Source organism: Heptranchias perlo, chromosome 10, assembly GCF_035084215.1.
Source record: "Heptranchias perlo isolate sHepPer1 chromosome 10, sHepPer1.hap1, whole genome shotgun sequence".
NCBI lineage: Eukaryota > Metazoa > Chordata > Chondrichthyes > Hexanchiformes > Hexanchidae > Heptranchias > Heptranchias perlo.
In genome coordinates this window covers 37419978-37440465 of record NC_090334.1, presented here as the reverse complement: position 1 = coordinate 37440465, position 20488 = coordinate 37419978, and the positions used below count along the sequence as shown (strand labels likewise).

Sequence of the window (20488 nt, the reverse complement as noted above, 5' to 3'; positions counted from 1 at the left end):
GGGTCACTGTCCCATCAGGATAGGCTGGGAATCAGTCACTGTCCCATCAGAACAACAGGGTCACTGTCCCATCAGGACAGGCCGGGAATCAATCACTGTCCCATCAGGACAGGCTGGGAATCAGACACTGTCCCATCAGAACAACAGGGTCACTGTCCCATCAAAACAGGCCGGGAATCAGTCATTGTCCCATCAGAACAGGCTGGGAATCAGTCACTGTCCCATCAGAACAGACTGGGAATCAGTCACTGTCCCATCAGAACAGGCTGGGAATCAGTCACTGTCCCATCAGAACAGGCCGGGATTCAGTCACTGTCCCATCAGAACAGGCCAGGAATCAGTCACTGTCCCATCAGAACAGGCTGGGAATCGATCACTGTCCCATCAGAACAACAGGGTCACTGTCCCATCAGGAGAGGCTGGGAATCAGTCACTGTCCCATCAAAAGAACAGGATTACTGTCCCATCAGGACAAGCTGGGAATCAGTCACTGTCCCATCAGAACAACAGGGTGACTGTCCCATCAGAACAGGCTGGGAATCAGTCACTGTCCCATCAGAACAACAGGGTCACTGTCCCATCAGGACAGGCCAGGAATCAATCACTGTCCCATCAGGACAGGCTGGGAATCAGACACTGTCCCATCAGAACAACAGGGTCACTGTCCCATCAGAAGAGGCCAGGAATCAGTCATTGTCCCATCAGAACAGGCTGGGAATCAATCACAGTCCCATCAGAACAGGCTGGGAATCAGTCACTGTCCCATCAAAACAACAGGGTGACTGTCCCATCAGAACAGGCCGGGAATCAGTCTCTGTCCCATCAAAACAACGGGGTCACTGTCCCATCAGAACAGGCTGGGAATCAGTCAATGTCCCATCAGAACAGGCTGGGAATCAGTCAATGTCCCATCAGAACAGGCTGGGAATTAATCACAGTCCCATCAGAACAGGCCGGGAATCAATCACTGTCCCATCAAAACAACGGGGTTACTGTCCCATCAGAACAGGCTGGGAATCAGTCAATGTCCCATCAGAACAACAGGGTCACTGTCCCATCAGGACAGGCTGGGAATCAGTCACTGTCCCACCAGAACAACAGGGTTACTGTCCCATCAGGACAGGCCAGGAATCAATCACTGTCCCATGAGGTAAGGCCAGGAATCAGTCACTGTCCCATCAGAACAGGCTGGGAATCAATCACTGTCCCATCAGGACAGGCCGGGAATCAGTCACTGTCCCATCAGAACAACAGGGTCACTGTCCCATCAGGACAGGCCGGGAATCAGTCACTGTCCCATCAGAACAACAGGGTCACTGTCCCATCAGGATAGGCTGGGAATCAGTCACTGTCCCATCAGAACAACAGGGTCACTGTCCCATCAGGACAGGCCGGGAATCAATCACTGTCCCATCAGGACAGGCTGGGAATCAGACACTGTCCCATCAGAACAACAGGGTCACTGTCCCATCAAAACAGGCCGGGAATCAGTCATTGTCCCATCAGGACAGGCCTGGAATCAATCACTGTCCCATCAGAACAACAGGGTCACTGTCCCATCAGGACAGGCCAGGAATCAATCACTGTCCCATCAGGACAGGCCAGGAATCAGTCACTGTCCCATCAGAACAGGCTGGGAATCAATCACTGTCAAATCAAAACAACAGGGTCACTGTCCCATCAGGACAGGCCAGGAATCAATCACTGTCCCATCAGGACAGGCTGGGAATCAGTCACTGTCCCATCAGGACAGGCTGGGAATCAGTCACTGTCCCATCAGAACAACAGGGTCACTGTCCCATCAGGACAGGCCAGGAATCAATCACTGTCCCATCAGGACAGGCCGGGAATCAATCACTGTCCCACCAGAACAACAGGGTCACTGTCCCATCAGGACAGGCCTGGAATCAGTCACTGTCCCATCAGAACAACAGGGTCACTGTGCCATCAGGACAGGCCGGGAATCAATCACTGTCCCATCAGGACAGGCTGGGAATCAGACACTGTCCCATCAGAACAACAGGGTCACTGTCCCATCAAAACAGGCCGGGAATCAGTCATTGTCCCATCAGGACAGGCCTGGAATCAATCACTGTCAAATCAAAACAACAGGGTCACTGTCCCATCAGGACAGGCCGGGAATCAATCACTGTCCCATCAGAACAACTGGGTCACTGTCCCATCAGGACAGGCTGGGAATCAGTCACTGTCCCATCAGAACAACAGGGTCACTGTCCCATCAGGACAGGCCAGGAATCAATCACTGTCCCATCAGGACAGGCCAGGAATCAGTCATTGTCCCATCAGGACAGGCCAGGAATCAATCACTGTCAAATCAAAACAACAGGGTGACTGTCCCATCAGGACAGGCCAGGAATCAATCACTGTCCCATCAGGACAGGCCAGGAATCAGTCACTGTCCCATCAGAACAGGCTGGGAATCAATCACTGTCAAATCAAAACAACAGGGTCACTGTCCCATCAGGACAGGCCAGGAATCAATCACTGTCCCATCAGGACAGGCCGGGAATCAATCACTGTCCCACCAGAACAACAGGGTCACTGTCCCATCAGAACAGGCCGGGAATCAATCACTGTCCCATCAAAACAACAGGGTCACTGTCCCATCAGGACAGCGGGGTGACTGTCCCATCAGAACAGGCTGGGAATCAGTCACTGTCCCATAAGGACAGGCTGGGAATCAGTCACTGTCCCATCAGAACAACAGGGTCACTGTCCCATCAGGACAGGCCAGGAATCAATCACTGTCTCATCAGGACAGGCCGGGAATCAATCACTGTCCCACCAGAACAACAGGGTCACTGTCCCATCAGGACAGCGGGGTGACTGTCCCATCAGGACAGGCTGGGAATCAGTCACTGTCCCATCAGAACAACAGGGTCACTGTCCCATCAGAACAGGCTGGGAATCAATCACTGTCCCATCAGAACAGGCTGGGAATCAATCACTGTCCCATCAGAACAACGGGGTGACTGTCCCATCACGACAGGCTGGGAACCAGTGGGTCATAGTCCCATCCGACAGGCTGGGAATCAGTCACTGTCCCATCAGAACAACAGGGTCACTGTCCCATCAGGACAGGCTGGGAATCAGTCACTGTCCCATCAGGACAGGCTGGAAATTAGTCACTGTCCCATCAGAACAACAGGGTCACTGTCCCATCAGAACAACGGGGTGACTGTCCCATCAGGAGAGGCTGGGAACCAGTCACTGTCCCATCAGAATAACAGGGTCACTGTCCCATCAGAATAACAGGGTCACTGTCCCATCAGAATAACAGGGTCACTGTCCCATCAGAACAACGGGGTGACTGTCCCATCAGAACAATGGGGTCACTGTCCCATCAGGAGAGGCTGGGAACCAGTCACTGTCCCATCAGAATAACAGGGTCACTGTCCCATCAGAATAACAGGGTGACTGTCCCATCAGAATAACAGGGTCACTGTCCCATCAGAACAACGGGGTGACTGTCCCATCAGGACAGGCTGGGAATCAGTCTCTGTCCCATCAGGACAACGGGGTCACTGTCCCATCAGAACAATGGGGTCACGGTCCCATCAGGAGATGCTGGGAATCAGTCACTGTCCCATTAAAACAACAGGCTCATTGTCCCATCTGGACAGGCCGGGAATCAGTCCCTGTCCCATCTGGACAGGCCGGGAATCAGTCCCTGTCCCATCTGGACAGGCCGGGAATCAGTCCCTGTCCCATCTGGACAGGCCGGGAATCAGTCCCTGTCCCATCTGGACAGGCCGGGAATCAGTCCTTGTCCCATCTGGACAGGCCGGGAATTATTCCCTGTCCCATCAGGACATGTTTGAATGTATCACTGTCCCACCAGGACAGGTTGGGAATAAGTTACTGTTGTACCAGGCCAGACTGTTTCACTAGGACAAGAGGGTCACCCTGTCTCACTAGAAGAGGCTGGGAATTAGTCACTCACATCGGGATAGAATGGGAATCAAGTCACTGTCCCATCAGAACAACAGGGTCACTGTCCCATCAGGACAGGCCAGGAATCAATCACTGTCCCATCAGGACAGGCTGGGAATCAGACACTGTCCCATCAGAACAACAGGGTCACTGTCCCATCAGAAGAGGCCAGGAATCAGTCATTGTCCCATCAGAACAGGCTGGGAATCAATCACAGTCCCATCAGAACAGGCTGGGAATCAGTCACTGTCCCATCAAAACAACAGGGTGACTGTCCCATCAGAACAGGCCGGGAATCAGTCTCTGTCCCATCAAAACAACGGGGTCACTGTCCCATCAGAACAGGCTGGGAATCAGTCAATGTCCCATCAGAACAGGCTGGGAATCAGTCAATGTCCCATCAGAACAGGCTGGGAATTAATCACAGTCCCATCAGAACAGGCCGGGAATCAATCACTGTCCCATCAAAACAACGGGGTTACTGTCCCATCAGAACAGGCTGGGAATCAGTCAATGTCCCATCAGAACAACAGGGTCACTGTCCCATCAGGACAGGCTGGGAATCAGTCACTGTCCCACCAGAACAACAGGGTTACTGTCCCATCAGGACAGGCCAGGAATCAATCACTGTCCCATGAGGTAAGGCCAGGAATCAGTCACTGTCCCATCAGAACAGGCTGGGTATCAATCACTGTCCCATCAGGACAGGCCGGGAATCAGTCACTGTCCCATCAGAACAACAGGGTCACTGTCCCATCAGGACAGGCCGGGAATCAGTCACTGTCCCATCAGAACAACAGGGTCACTGTCCCATCAGGATAGGCTGGGAATCAGTCACTGTCCCATCAGAACAACAGGGTCACTGTCCCATCAGGACAGGCCGGGAATCAATCACTGTCCCATCAGGACAGGCTGGGAATCAGACACTGTCCCATCAGAACAACAGGGTCACTGTCCCATCAAAACAGGCCGGGAATCAGTCATTGTCCCATCAGGACAGGCCTGGAATCAATCACTGTCCCATCAGAACAACAGGGTCACTGTCCCATCAGGACAGGCCAGGAATCAATCACTGTCCCATCAGGACAGGCCAGGAATCAGTCACTGTCCCATCAGAACAGGCTGGGAATCAATCACTGTCAAATCAAAACAACAGGGTCACTGTCCCATCAGGACAGGCCAGGAATCAATCACTGTCCCATCAGGACAGGCTGGGAATCAGTCACTGTCCCATCAGGACAGGCTGGGAATCAGTCACTGTCCCATCAGAACAACAGGGTCACTGTCCCATCAGGACAGGCCAGGAATCAATCACTGTCCCATCAGGACAGGCCGGGAATCAATCACTGTCCCACCAGAACAACAGGGTCACTGTCCCATCAGGACAGGCCTGGAATCAGTCACTGTCCCATCAGAACAACAGGGTCACTGTGCCATCAGGACAGGCCGGGAATCAATCACTGTCCCATCAGGACAGGCTGGGAATCAGACACTGTCCCATCAGAACAACAGGGTCACTGTCCCATCAAAACAGGCCGGGAATCAGTCATTGTCCCATCAGGACAGGCCTGGAATCAATCACTGTCAAATCAAAACAACAGGGTCACTGTCCCATCAGGACAGGCCGGGAATCAATCACTGTCCCATCAGAACAACTGGGTCACTGTCCCATCAGGACAGGCCAGGAATCAATCACTGTCCCATCAGGACAGGCTGGGAATCAGTCACTGTCCCATCAGAACAACAGGGTCACTGTCCCATCAGGACAGGCCAGGAATCAATCACTGTCCCATCAGGACAGGCCAGGAATCAGTCATTGTCCCATCAGGACAGGCCAGGAATCAATCACTGTCAAATCAAAACAACAGGGTGACTGTCCCATCAGGACAGGCCAGGAATCAATCACTGTCCCATCAGGACAGGCCAGGAATCAGTCACTGTCCCATCAGAACAGGCTGGGAATCAATCACTGTCAAATCAAAACAACAGGGTCACTGTCCCATCAGGACAGGCCAGGAATCAATCACTGTCCCATCAGGACAGGCCGGGAATCAATCACTGTCCCACCAGAACAACAGGGTCACTGTCCCATCAGAACAGGCCGGGAATCAATCACTGTCCCATCAAAACAACAGGGTCACTGTCCCATCAGGACAGCGGGGTGACTGTCCCATCAGAACAGGCTGGGAATCAGTCACTGTCCCATAAGGACAGGCTGGGAATCAGTCACTGTCCCATCAGAACAACAGGGTCACTGTCCCATCAGGACAGGCCAGGAATCAATCACTGTCCCATCAGGACAGGCCGGGAATCAATCACTGTCCCACCAGAACAACAGGGTCACTGTCCCATCAGGACAGCGGGGTGACTGTCCCATCAGGACAGGCTGGGAATCAGTCACTGTCCCATCAGAACAACAGGGTCACTGTCCCATCAGAACAGGCTGGGAATCAATCACTGTCCCATCAGAACAGGCTGGGAATCAATCACTGTCCCATCAGAACAACGGGGTGACTGTCCCATCACGACAGGCTGGGAACCAGTGGGTCATAGTCCCATCCGACAGGCTGGGAATCAGTCACTGTCCCATCAGAACAACAGGGTCACTGTCCCATCAGGACAGGCTGGGAATCAGTCACTGTCCCATCAGGACAGGCTGGAAATTAGTCACTGTCCCATCAGAACAACAGGGTCACTGTCCCATCAGAACAACGGGGTGACTGTCCCATCAGGAGAGGCTGGGAACCAGTCACTGTCCCATCAGAATAACAGGGTCACTGTCCCATCAGAATAACAGGGTCACTGTCCCATCAGAATAACAGGGTCACTGTCCCATCAGAACAACGGGGTGACTGTCCCATCAGAACAATGGGGTCACTGTCCCATCAGGAGAGGCTGGGAACCAGTCACTGTCCCATCAGAATAACAGGGTCACTGTCCCATCAGAATAACAGGGTGACTGTCCCATCAGAATAACAGGGTCACTGTCCCATCAGAACAACGGGGTGACTGTCCCATCAGGACAGGCTGGGAATCAGTCTCTGTCCCATCAGGACAACGGGGTCACTGTCCCATCAGAACAATGGGGTCACGGTCCCATCAGGAGATGCTGGGAATCAGTCACTGTCCCATTAAAACAACAGGCTCATTGTCCCATCTGGACAGGCCGGGAATCAGTCCCTGTCCCATCTGGACAGGCCGGGAATCAGTCCCTGTCCCATCTGGACAGGCCGGGAATCAGTCCCTGTCCCATCTGGACAGGCCGGGAATCAGTCCCTGTCCCATCTGGACAGGCCGGGAATCAGTCCTTGTCCCATCTGGACAGGCCGGGAATTATTCCCTGTCCCATCAGGACATGTTTGAATGTATCACTGTCCCACCAGGACAGGTTGGGAATAAGTTACTGTTGTACCAGGCCAGACTGTTTCACTAGGACAAGAGGGTCACCCTGTCTCACTAGAAGAGGCTGGGAATTAGTCACTCACATCGGGATAGAATGGGAATCAAGTCACTGTCTCACCAGGACAGGCTAGGAATCAGTTACTCTCCCACCAGGCAAGTTGGAATGTATCTTTGTCCCACCAGGATATGCTGGAAATCAGTTAGTATCCCATCAGGACTGGAGGATCACTGTCCCACCAGAATAGGATGGGAATGGGTCATTGTTATATGGGACATGTTGGGAATGTGCCACTATCCCATCAGGATACACTGGGAATCAGTCACTCTTTCACCAGGACCGGCTGGGAATGTCTCACTATCCCAACAAGACAGGCTGGAACATAGGAAAAGGAGCAAGCCATTTGGACCCTTAAGCCTGTTCCTTCATTCATTTAGATCATGGCTGATCTGTAACTCAACTCCATTTACTTGCCTTTGCTCTGTATCCCTTGATGCCCATAGCCTAACAAAAATCTATCAATCTCAGTCTTGAAAATTTCAATTGTTCCAGCATTTTGAGGAAGGGAGTTCCAAATTTCCACTACCCTTTCTGTTTAAAAAAAAAACCTGCTTCCTAATTTCACTCCTTAACAGCCTAGCTCTAATTTTAAGATTATGCCCTTGTTGTGGACTGCTCCACCAGAGAAAATATTTTTTCTGTATCCACCCTATGAATCCGTTTTTCATTTTAAACACCTTGATTAAATCACCCTTAACCTTCTAAACTCAAAGGAATACAAACCAAGTTTATGCAACTCATAAATTAATCCTTTAAACCCTGGTATAGTGACTATACCCACTCCAAGGCCAATATATCCTTCCTGAGGTGTGGTGCCCAAAGCTGAATGCAGTACTCCAGATGGGGTCTGACCAACACTGTCTACAACTGAAGCATCACTTCCTCCCCTTTGTATTCCAACTCCCGTGAAATAAAGGCCAACATTTCATTAGCCTTTTTGATTACTTTTTGTATCCGTGCACTAGCTTTTAGTGATTGTGTACATGAATACCAGAATACCTTTGCTCTTCCACAGCTCCTAGTCTGTCGTCCTTAAAAAAAAAAATTCCGATTTGTCTTTCTCAGATCCAAAGTGGATGACCTCACATTTCTCCACATTGAACTCCATCTGCCATAGTTTTGCCCGCGTACTCAATGTCTCTTTGTAAGTTCCTGCTCCCATCTACTCAACTTACTATGCCTCCTAACTTCGTGTCATCTGCAAACTTAGATATACAACTCTCTATTCCTTCATCCAAGTCATTAATATATATGGTGGAAAGCTGAGGCCCCAGTACAGATCCCTGGGAATCAATCACTGTTCCACCAGGACAACAGGGTCACTGTCCCATCGGGCAAGGCTGCAAATCAGTTACTGTTGTACTAGGACAGGAGGTTCACTGTCCCACTAGAATAGGCTAGGAATCACTCACTGTCCCATCTAGGACCAGAGGATCACCGTCACACCAGGACAGGCTGGGAATGGGTCACTGTCCTATCAGGGTTATCTGGAGATCAGTCACTGACCCAAGAGAACAGGCTGGGGAATGAAGATTGAACAAAGAATATGAGAACAGTCTTGGTTGTGTTTTTATAGTAATTATGATGATGGGTAGATAAATAGAAATGAGCAAATTCCTCTAAAATGGAATCAAACGAATAAGGACCCAAAATTAATAAGTTGTTAGCCTAATGAAAGATTGGAAAAAACTGTAAACTACCAAGAGTGCACTGAATGCTAGGTCTGTGGAGAATTGGGCAGGGTTTGGTACAAGTTAATTAAAGCTTTAAATTTAGGATAAGATGAAGTTGCTATTTGAAGGAATCTGAGGGTAACCCTGGCTAGGGAGAATCAGCATCCAGTTAATCTGGTGTATGGTTTAGCTCTGGCTGCTTTCACAGCTCATTTTTGAGAAATGTAATGAGGTATTTATGTTGCATTCGATGCGTCACATTCAAGTTTCCAAATGAACTAAGTGGGGAAGCAGTAAGGACCTTCAAAAGGAGTTGCATAAAATGTGCAGAACAGTGCAAGATGAAACTCAACCTATAAGGGTAAGATACTACATATTGGAAGAACAAATAGTAACTTAGTACTCTGTTGCAGGTTTTCAAATAAGGATGTGAGAGATATTCCAGGGCACTTGACTTTTAGAAAAGATAGGCAAAATGGAAAAGTGGGGGGGGGGGGGGGGTAGCCCTGATGATAAAGGATGAGATAAAGACAGTAGTGAGAAATGATCTTAGCTCAAAAAATCAGGATGTAGAATCAGTACGAGTGGAGCTAAGAAATAACAAGGGGCAGAAAACGCTGGTGGGAGTAGTTTATAGTCCCCTTTACAGTAGTTATAGTGTTGGACAGAGTATAAATCAGGAAATTAGAGGAGCATGTAACAAGGGCAATGCAATAATCGTGGGGGACTTTAATCTTCATATAGACTGGGCAAACCAAATTGGCAAAAGTAGTTTGGAGGACGAGTTCATGCAGTGTATTCGAGACAGTTTTCTAGAACAATATGTCGAGGCAGATTGAGAGTGATGTAGTTAAGTCCGAAACTTAGGGTTTTAAATTTAAACAAAGCCAATTATATAGGTATGAGGGGCGAGTTAGCTAAGGTAGATTGGGAAATTAGATTAAAAGATATGATGGTAAATAGGCAATGGCGAACATTTAAAGAAATAATTCATAATTCTCAATGAATATACATTCTCTCTGGGAAAAGTGGTCCAACCATGGCTAACTAGAGAAGTTAAGGATAGTTTTAGATTAAAAGAAGAGACTACAATGTTGCCAAAAAGAGTAGTAAGCCTGAGGATTGGAAGGGTTTTAGAAATCAGCAAAGGATGACCAAGAAATTGATAAAGAGGGAGAAAATAGAATAAGAGTAAACTAGCAAGAAACATAAAAACAGATTGTAAGAGCTTCTACACGTATGTAAAAAGGAAGAGATTAGCAAAAGCAAACGTGGGTCCCTTAGAGGCAGAGACAGGAGAAATTATAATGGGGAGTAAGGAAATGGCAGACACAGTAAACAAATATTTTGTATCTGTCTTCACAGTAGAAGAGAAAAAAAAACACATCGGAAGTAGTGGGAAACTAAGGGTCTACTGAGAATGAGTAACTTAAAGAAATTAATATTAGTAAAGAAAAAGCACTGGAGAAATTAATGGACCTGAAAGCCGACAAATCCCCTGGACCTGATGGCCTACATCCTAGGGTTTTAAAAGAGGTGGCTACAGAGATAGTGGATACATTGGTTTTGATCTTCTAGAATTCCCGAGATTCTAGAACAGTCCCTGTGGATTGGAAGGTAGCAAGTGTAACCCTGCTATTTAAGAAAGGAGGGAGAGAGAAAATGGAATTATAGGCCAGTTAGCCTGACATCAAAAGTAGGGAAAATGCTAGAATCTATTATTAAGGACGTGGTAACAGGGAACTTAGAAAATCATAATATGATTAGGCAGAGTCAACACAATTTTATGAAAGGGATATCGTGTTTGACAAATCTATTAGAGTTTTTTGAGGGTGTAAGTAGCAGGCTGGATAAGGGGGAAACAGTGAATGTAGTATATTTGGATTTTCAAAAGGCATTCAGTAAGGTGCCACACAAGATTAGGGTTCATGGGATTGGGGGATTAGCATGGATTGAGGATTGGTTGATGCACAGAAAACAGAGAGTAGGAATAAATGGGTCATTTTCGGGATGACAGGTTGTAACTAGTGGGGTGCCGCAAGGATCAGTGCTTGGGCCTCAGTTATTTACAATCTATATCAATGACTTAGATGAGGAGATACATGTATCTAAGTTTGCTGATGATACAAAGCTAGGTGGGAAAGTAAGTTGTGAGGAGAATGCAAAGAGGCTACAAAGAGATATAGACAGGTTAAGTGAGTGGGCTAGAAGGTGGCAGGTGGTGTATAATGTGGGGAAATGTGAAATTATCTGCTTTGGTAGGAAGACTAGAAAATCAGAATATTTTTTTAAAAGGTGCGAGACTAGTAAATTTTGGTACTTAGAGGGATTTGGGTGTCCTTGTTCACAAATCACAGAAAGTTAACATGCAGGTACAGCAAGCAATTAGGAAAACAAATGGAATGTTAGCCTTTATTACAAGGGAGTTGGAGTATAAGAGTAAGGAAGTCTTGCTGCAATTTGGTGAGACCAAACCTGGAGTACTGTGTACTGTTTTGGCCTCCTTATCTAAGGAAGGATATACTTGCCTTCGAGGCAGTGCAACGAAGGTTCACTAAATTCCTGGGATGAGAGGGTTGTCCTATGAGGAGAAATTGTATAGAATGGGCCTATATTTTCTGGAGTTTAGAAGAATGAGAGGTGATCTCATTGAAACGTATAAAATGCTGAGAGGGTGCTGAGAGGCTGTTTCCCCTGGCGGGAGAGTCTAGAACTGGGGGGTCAGAGTCTCAGGATAAGGAGTCGGCCATTTAGGACTGAGATGAGGAAAAATTTCTTCACTCAGAGAGATGTGAATCTTTGGAATTCTCTACCCCAGAGGACTGTGGATGCTCAGTCGTTGAGTGTATTCAAAACTGAGATCAATAGGTTTTTGGACACTAAGGGAATCAAGGGATATGGGGATAGGGTAAGAAAGTGAAGTTGAGGTCGAGGATCAGCCATGATCTTATTGAATGGTGGAGCTGGCTCAAGGGGCCATATGGCCTACTCCTGCTCCTATTCCTTATGTTCTTATCATCAGATTTCTATCTGCGTGCTGTGAGCATAGTCCAGAATTATGTATTTGTTGACTTACTAATATACATTATTTCTATTGCTGTGTACCAATAAAAATGATTTTTGCAGTGATAGCATGGTTTTCTTTTGGTAGTTGATACTGTCTTTGAGAATACACAGCAGGTCAGTTAGCATCTCTGGAGATTAACATTTCTGGTGCAGACCCTGAAACATTATTTTTTCTGTTCCCTCCATTGACCTGCTGAATATTTCCAGCCTTTTCTGTTTTTGTTTCTGAACTCCAGCATCTGCAGTATATGGTGTCAGCTTTGGCTCAATAGTAGCACTTTTACTTCTGAGTCAGAAGGTCGTGGGTTCAAGCCCCATTCTAGAGACTTGAGCATATAATCCAGGCTGACACTTCAGTGCAGTACTGAGAGTGCTGCATTTTGGAGGTACCACTTTTCAAATGAGACATTAAATTGAGGCCCTGCCTGCCCTCTCACGTGGATGTAAAAAATCCCTTGGAAAGAAAAGCAGGAGAGTTGTCCTGGTGTCCTGGCCAACACTAATCGCTCAACAATTTATCATTTATCTCATTGCTGTTTGTGGGACCTTGCCGTGCCCAAGTTGGCTGCCACATTTCCTGACGACAGTGACTACACTGCAAAAGTACTTCATTGGCTGTGAAGCGCTTTGGGACGTTCTGAGATTGTGAAAGGCGCTATAGAAATCCAAGTTCTGTCTTTCTCTTGCTTTTTACCTGTCATTGAGAAGTTGGAACAAAGGGTCACCAGGAGTGTGTCAGTATTGCAGTGAGTCCCTACACAAAAAAAAACAGTGCTCAATGCATGGTTGTAGAAATAAAGGTGATTTAGATCTGAGAGAGTTAAATTCAGTACTTAACATGTCAAGACACTGTGGAGAAGCAATTAATAAAGCCATCAGAATGCTGAACTATATTGTCAAATCAGCAGAGTATAGATCAAAGGTTATGTTAAAAAACTATACAGTGCTCTAGTATAACTGCAGTTTCAGTACTGTGTTGTTTTGGGAGGGGGTTACCAAGACACAAGGGAAACAGTCAAACAGTGGCAGTTCAGAGAAGCTCCAGGCTGATTTGTAGCATCAGAAGACTGAGCTAGGAGGGTAGATTAGAGAAACCAAGTCTCTTTAACTTTAAATGAAGGTGACCGAGAGGAAGAGACTTTATAGAAGTATATATTAAAAAGTAATTCCTGAGCCCTTCAGTAAATCATGAATGTAGGGCAAGGGGACAAACTTGTACAGGACAAATTTGGGACTGATGCCAGAAAGGACATTAGCCAATGTCATTCCATTATTTAAGACGGGTAGAAGAGAGAAATTAGGAAATTACAGGCCTATTAGTCTAACATCTGTTGTGGGGAATTTACTAGAATCTGTTATTCGGGACAAAGTGACTGAACACTTGGATAAATATGAACTGATCAGAGAGCCAGCATGGATTTGTAAAGGTTAAGTCATGTCTAACGATCCTAGTTGCTTTTTTTGACGGTGTAATTAAGATGGTAGATATGGGAATGTCTATGGATGTTATATATATGGACTTCCAGAAGGCATTCGATAAGGTTCCACATAACAGACTGTTAACAAATAAGAGCGCTTAGAATTGGAGGCAACCTATTGACATGGGTAGGGAATTGGTTAGGATGCAGGAGTCAGAGAGTAGGGATAATGGGTATCTACTCAAATTGGTAGGATGTGACTAGTGGTGTTCCCCCGGGATCTGTACTGGGGCCTCAGCTTTTCAGTATATTTATAAATGACATGGATGAAAGAATAGAGAGCCGCATATCCAAGTTTGCTGATGATGCCAAGTTAGGTGGCATAGTAGTGTAGATGGGAGCAGAAAGTTGCAAAGGAACATTGATAGATTAAGTGAGTGGGCAGAATGTGGCAGATGAAGTTCAATGTGGGTAAGTGTGAGGCCATCCACTTTGGACCTAAGAGAGACAGATCAGAGTATTTTATAAATGGTGAGAAGCTAGGAACTGTGAAGGAGCGGAGAGAATTAGGGGTCCAAGTACAGAAATCACTGAAAGCTAGTGGACAGGTACAAAAAATAATTAAAAAGGCTAATGGAATGTTGGCCTTTATCTGAAAGGGGCTAGAATACAAAGGGGTGGAAGTTATGTTATAGAATCATAGAAAGGTTACAGCACGGAAGGAGGTCATTCAGCCCATCGAATCCGCGCCAGCTCTATGCAAGAGCAATCCAGCTAGTTCAACTCCCCTGCCCTTTCCCCATAGCCCTGCAAATGTTTACCTTTCAAGTACTTATCCAGTTCCCTTTTGAAGGCCATGTTTGAATCTACCTCCACCACCCTCTCGGGCAGTGCATTCCAGATCCTAACCACTCGCTTTGTAAAAAAGTTTTTCCTCATGTCACCTTTGGTTCTTTTGCCAGTTACAGTTATATAAAGCTCTGGTTAGACCCCGTTTAAAGTACTGCGTTCATTTCCGGGCACCACACATCAAGAAGGATATATTGGCTTTGGAGGGGGTGCAGCGCAGATTCACCAGAATGATACTGGGGCTAAAAGGGTCAAATTATGAGGACAGGTTGCATTGACTCGGCTTGTATTCCCTGGAGTATAGAAGACTAAGGGGTGATCTAATTGAGGTGTTTAAGATGATTACAGAATTTGATAGGGTAGATAGAGAGAAACTATTTCCTCTGGTGGGGGAGTCCAAAACAAGGGGGCATAACCTTAAAATTAGAGCCAGGCCATTCAGAGGTGATGTCAGGAAGCACTTCTTCACACGAAGAGTAGTGGAAATCTGGAACTCTCTTCCCCCAAAAAGCTGTTGAGGCTAGGTCAATAGAAAATTTCAAAACTGAGATTCATAGATTTTTGTTAGGCAAGGGTAATGAAGGTTACGGAACCAAGGTAGGTAGATGGAGTTAAGATACAGATCAGCCATGATCTAATTGAATGGCAGAACAGGCTCGAGGGGCTAAATGACCTGCTCCTGTTCCCATGATTTCTTTACACAAAATCATCAACATTTAGGAAGAATAATAGAGGTGATGGAAAATGATTTCATTACTTTCAGTCTTGGGAAGAACTAGTATACTTCGCGGTCTAAAAAAGGTACTATTTTAAATCATTCTATTACCAAATTCTAAAGAGCACATAATGTTCTCTGTTGAAAATACATCACCCGATGGTTATTAAGAGTGCCACTGATAATAGTTGTGGAGAAATCTATGCCTCACCCAAAAGTAGGTGAAGAAGGTTTTTAAACAAAAAACTCCAGCTCAATTAATACGAGAGATTCTTTCTACCCAAATGTCTGCATCAGGCAAGGAGCTTTTACAGTGTATGAATGCAGATGATGGAGGGAGACCTAGTGGGCTGGACTTCATAATATAAACCTAGCCTGCTGCATTATCCCAGTGGCATCCTTGACCTATGAAACAGTAGGATGACAATTCTGGTCTCAGGATAAAGGAGCTGGTTTTAGTAATGTAAATATTGGGAACCAGTCTCTTGTAACTTTTTCCAGAGAGCAAATTCAAGTAGTTGGAGACTGACTCTCCAGTGTAAATGTGAAAGCGGTCCTGAAACTGGATAAAGTTTCGCACAAATATAAAAGTGCTTGCACACTGTAGGTCATAGACCTCTGTACTTATAATAGCATCAATTATTGCAACAGTACAATGCTTGTATTTCCTACACCAGTTATCTTAGTAACCTAAGTGACTATTAGTTAAGCCTGTTAACTTATAGGCAGTTTTGTGTTGTGGATGAGAGAAAACCCACTAGGAACTGCAGACTGCCAAATTTTATTCACGTAGGATCTTTATATAGATTAGAGAACTAGGAAGCTCCTTTCATTAGTGGTTTGAATTCAAACCCAGATTCCAGAGACGAAGGGGCAATGGTAACCACTACATCACTCAGTCCTTCCAAAGATAAAATACTGGATTCCTTCCCATATCCCCAGTAAGCATTAATCTGGATGGTTTAATTTACTCATTTTTCCCTTAAAGTTGCAGGCAAACGGAAAATCATTTGAGAATGTAGAACTTGGAGATGTGAGTACGAAAAAGCAAAAGCTTCCTCGCAGAATCATTCACTTTGCTAGTGGAGAAACTATGGAGGAATACAGCACAGATGAGGAGGAGCAGGAAGAAGAAAAAAGAGACTTGTTGCCTATAATTGATGCTGTAAGGTCGAAGTCCATCAAAGTTATTTTTGTGAATTGGAGGAAATAAATGTCCAAGTGTATAATATGAAACATATTTTCTTTACAGAGCAAACTTCCTTGGGGCCCATTCCTGTGGTTCTACATGCTAAGAATTGCTACAGGAACACTGTCCGGTATGCATATTATATAGGTATTATCATTGACTACAAGTGGTAATTTCTGTGAAAATACTGCACTATCGTGTACAATATTTACAAGAAACACCATGTGTTTGTAGTAAAATTATGTAATTTTAGAAATCCATATTTACAACCTCTTGAATTTACAGTTTCTTATCAAGTTAAGGGTTGCAAAAGGATCTTTGGAGAATCATTTACTTTGCTAGTCAAGAAATTATGGATGAATACTGCAGAGGAGGAAATAAAAGAGGGGACAAATGCTTCTGTAACTTATTACATTTATCATTCTTTAAAATATCTGCAGTGTTCTTGTATCATCGATATAGAAAACCAGCTGCAAATACATTTCCCAGTGGAATGATATAGTTTAAGCTTAGTTTCCCACATTGCGAACTCCTGATCTCTAATTGTCAAGAGGAGGTGCCAAGCAGAGATTCATTGCTTCTCTGTGGTGGGTGGGGGAGGGAGTAAAAGTTGTTGGGATCACTTTCATGCACATCTGTCAATGATTGATGGCATGCAGGTTTCTCCTGTTATATTTCTAAATTTTCCAGGTTCCATGTATGTGCTACCATGCTTTGAGCACTAATGCTTTAAAAGTGGTAGAGTTGATAAGAATTCCTATGATTTTTTTTTCTAACTTTTTCCTCCTCTCCTTCCTTTTCTTGAAGGCACGGATTATTGTTGGGCTATGGTTCCATGGGTGCTGGCAACTCATGAGCATTTTTCAAGTGCAGGTCTAGACAGTGAGCGTTAGTAGGCTGTTCTTTCATGGAGGGCATCGTAGCCAAGCCTGATCCCCCGTTCACTCAAAATTCGCAAGTGCACTTCAGCAGAAATAACTGAATACCAAGTGGCAGTGGGAACTGTGGCTGACTTTATTTTTCCTCTCTCCCTAGCCTAGTCACTGAGGCCAATTGTAGAAGCCCAACTGCTACGAGTAGGACTGGAAGAAAGAATCCTACAAAAAGGCAGACATAGCTAGGCCCCATGCAGGTTTTCATGATGACATATTTTATTTGGAGGAAGTGGAATTAAAGGAAAAGTTGTTCAATGTGAGAACAAGTTCAGCCAGAGGAGTGTGGTGGATGGAGGTGTAGAGGGCTTAAAACTCCAGTGAAAAGAAAACGAACAGATCCTGGAAACAGGAATTGGTTAAAGTGGCGGAGGGCAGCAGAAGAGTCACAGATGTATTTGTGTAGGGAGTAGACAAAGGGAGAAAAGAAAGGAAGTTAAGAGGAAGTAAGTTCTGTGGAACAGGTGCAGGCTGAAACAGTAGATCTACTGGGACAGTCCTGTTTGTGAATCCTGGGGAGGAGGTAGAAGCGGGCTTTGTGGGGTTGGGGAACTTTGAGGTTGGAGGCCATGGAGTAAAGTTCTCCAGGGGAGATGAGATCAATGACAGTCTTGGAGATAGTGGCTTGATGTGCAGTAGTGGAGTCATGGTCCAGGAGGAGTTGTCAGAGAATTGGCATTCAGCCTCCACAAAGTAGAGGTCCTTTTGCCATACCACAACAGCACCTCCATTGTTGGCAAATTTGATAATGATGTTAGGGTTAGGGTTAGACCAAAGAGAATGGAGTGCTAGAACTTCAGAGGGAGATAGATTTGGAGTGGAGAAACTGACACAGAAAATGTTATGCTGGTAGTTCTCAATTAAAAGATCAAGAGAGGGTAAAAGGCCAGAGGGATGTGTTTAAGGGGAACGGGAATTCCGAAGACAGGAGGGAAGCTTCCTGGCCAAAAAAATGGACGTGGCGGCGAAAGAAAAACTCAGCTCATGTTGAGCTTGAAATTCACTGAGGTGGCGGCATAAGTGGTTGAAGCTGAGGCCTTTGCTGAGATTGAATCGTTCAGGGTCAGATAGGGGAAGGTTAAAGGGAATAGTGAAAATACGACAAAGAGTAGAATTGGAAAGAGGGATGGGGTCAGAAGAAGGGAAAAAGGGATCAGGAGAAGTGTTGAAGCTTGCGATCGTTGCCCTCTGAAAAGGAAGAAAAATGTTTTTTGTTGAAGCGCTATATGACATGAAGGATAAAATGAAACTGAGGACCAGGACAGCTTTGAAATAAAATGAGAAAGGTGCTACTGAAGAGAAAAGTCAAGAGCGTGCATGGAGACAGTAGATCTCATGAAGCGGCAAGAGCAGTGGTTACAGTAATGCTGAATATTGGGGAGATATATGTGATTATGGTTGGATCTGAAACACGAAGGGTAGAATTTAAGCTGCAATCCATGTAGAATGAGTCGGAACCAGCCAAAGTTGCTAAGAAAAAAAGACGTGGATGTGAAAGCAAGTTTTAGTGAACGCACGGTCAAACATAAGAAGGGAAACAGATATCAATGAAGATGAACAGAGTAAGGGACAAATAAGAGATAGGAGCAGGAGTAGGCCATTCGGCCCCTCGAGCCTGCTCCGCCATTTAATGAGATAATGGCTGATCAAATCAAAGGGAACAGCAGAACTTTTTTTTAATGTGGGCATTCCTGGAAGAGAAGTGGCAATGAATTAAACAATAAAACAAAAAGCAAAATACAGAGGCTGCTGGAAATCTGAAATTAAAAAAAACAGAAAATGCTGAACACACTCAGCAGGATAGGCAGCATCTGTAAAGGAAAGTAAGGTTAACTTTTCAGGTCGATGATCTTTCGTCAGAATCGGAAGATTAGGTGGAGGACTGGAGATGATTAAATGACAGAAGTCAAGGTGCAAGATAAAATGGAGGCAATAACGAGAGAAATAAGATCCAGAGGATGTGTGAATGATTATAGCAGAGGAGGAAAGCATGGAAATTCTTCAAAAACAGAGTGTAGCAGAAGAAAAAGTATGGGCTATTGGCACCATCTGGCTCAAAAGTTCACAAAACTGAGCTTTCAATAATAGCTGTGTAATTATTTTATTTTTTTTAAAATAGTGTGTGACTTCTTGGGAGAAAAGATAGCTTCACTTTTTGGTATAAATGCACCAAAGTACCAGTATGCTATTGACGAGTACTACAGGATAAAGAAGGAGGTAAGCAGATTGCATGTGTTTATTCAGTAAGTTACTTGTAATTCAGCAGGCTTTTTGTGAATCTCATTGCAAGACTTGTGTTTAACAGAAATGAACAATAGGTGCATTTGACCTCCTGAGTTTTTAAAAACTCTCTCGAAATACAAGGGACTATCTTTAATTCCCAATATATTCACACCATGTGACTCATTTATTTACATGGAAACTGCCATACCATTTTGTCAGGGTTGGGGGTGGGGAGGGGAGGGATGTAGAATGGGAAGGAATGTAGAATGGGAAGGAATTACAATCAATCACAGATCCAGTGACTATGTGACACTGCAAAAGAATTGACTTTAGCATGACACCTATGCTAGAAAGTCAGGGTGAACATGTCAATATGCAAGTAATTTTACAGCAAAAATTAGAAGTCCCTCCTCATACAATGTTTCTACATGCAGCATTTCAAAACTAGGCTAACAACATATTAAAATACTTTTTTTTAACATATGAAATTCAAATTGCATTATAGTGAATTACATTCATTATGATTCAAATACTTTGTAATATGGAACAGGTACCAGAGGATGTCTGGCAAACATACAACTGTAGCCAGCAAGGAGTCAATGCTTACAGGAGAGGAGAGGCCAGGAATAATTTGGCATCGGGGAAAAACCCAATCAAAGCAAAAGATCAAGCTATTTACTTTAGTGGAATCATCACTTTTTCCTCCCCTCCCCTGTAATTATGTATCATAGGAGCAGCACATAGTATACAATTATTTGGTGACAAACACTCAGTTCCACGTAGTAGACAGACATGTGATTTGAGTACTGCTTCATCAGGTTAGAAACTGAGGGAAGGAGGGGTGAGGAAGAGAGAGTCACTACATGGCCCACAAGTGACATGGTTGCAGGTTGTATTCAGCCTAATGGCTGCAAATATCAGGTCTGGCAAATCGAAAGTGATTTTTTGAAGTGATTTATGTAAATACCACCAGAAAAATAGATATTAAATAACTCCTGATGGCTGTCCG

At 45.2% G+C, this 20488-nt stretch overlaps 1 protein-coding gene across 1 annotated transcript in view; it reads left to right on the top strand.

Moving 5' to 3' along the window:
• Positions 1–20488, top strand: part of fam177a1 (family with sequence similarity 177 member A1) — a 29240-nt gene that overhangs the window by 7737 nt on the left and 1015 nt on the right. The window contains exons 2-4 of the mRNA XM_067991505.1: positions 16124–16300; positions 16388–16454; positions 19376–19473. Coding sequence (XP_067847606.1) covers positions 16124–16300; positions 16388–16454; positions 19376–19473 — 342 coding nt within the window. The remainder of the gene's footprint in view (positions 1–16123; positions 16301–16387; positions 16455–19375; positions 19474–20488) is intronic.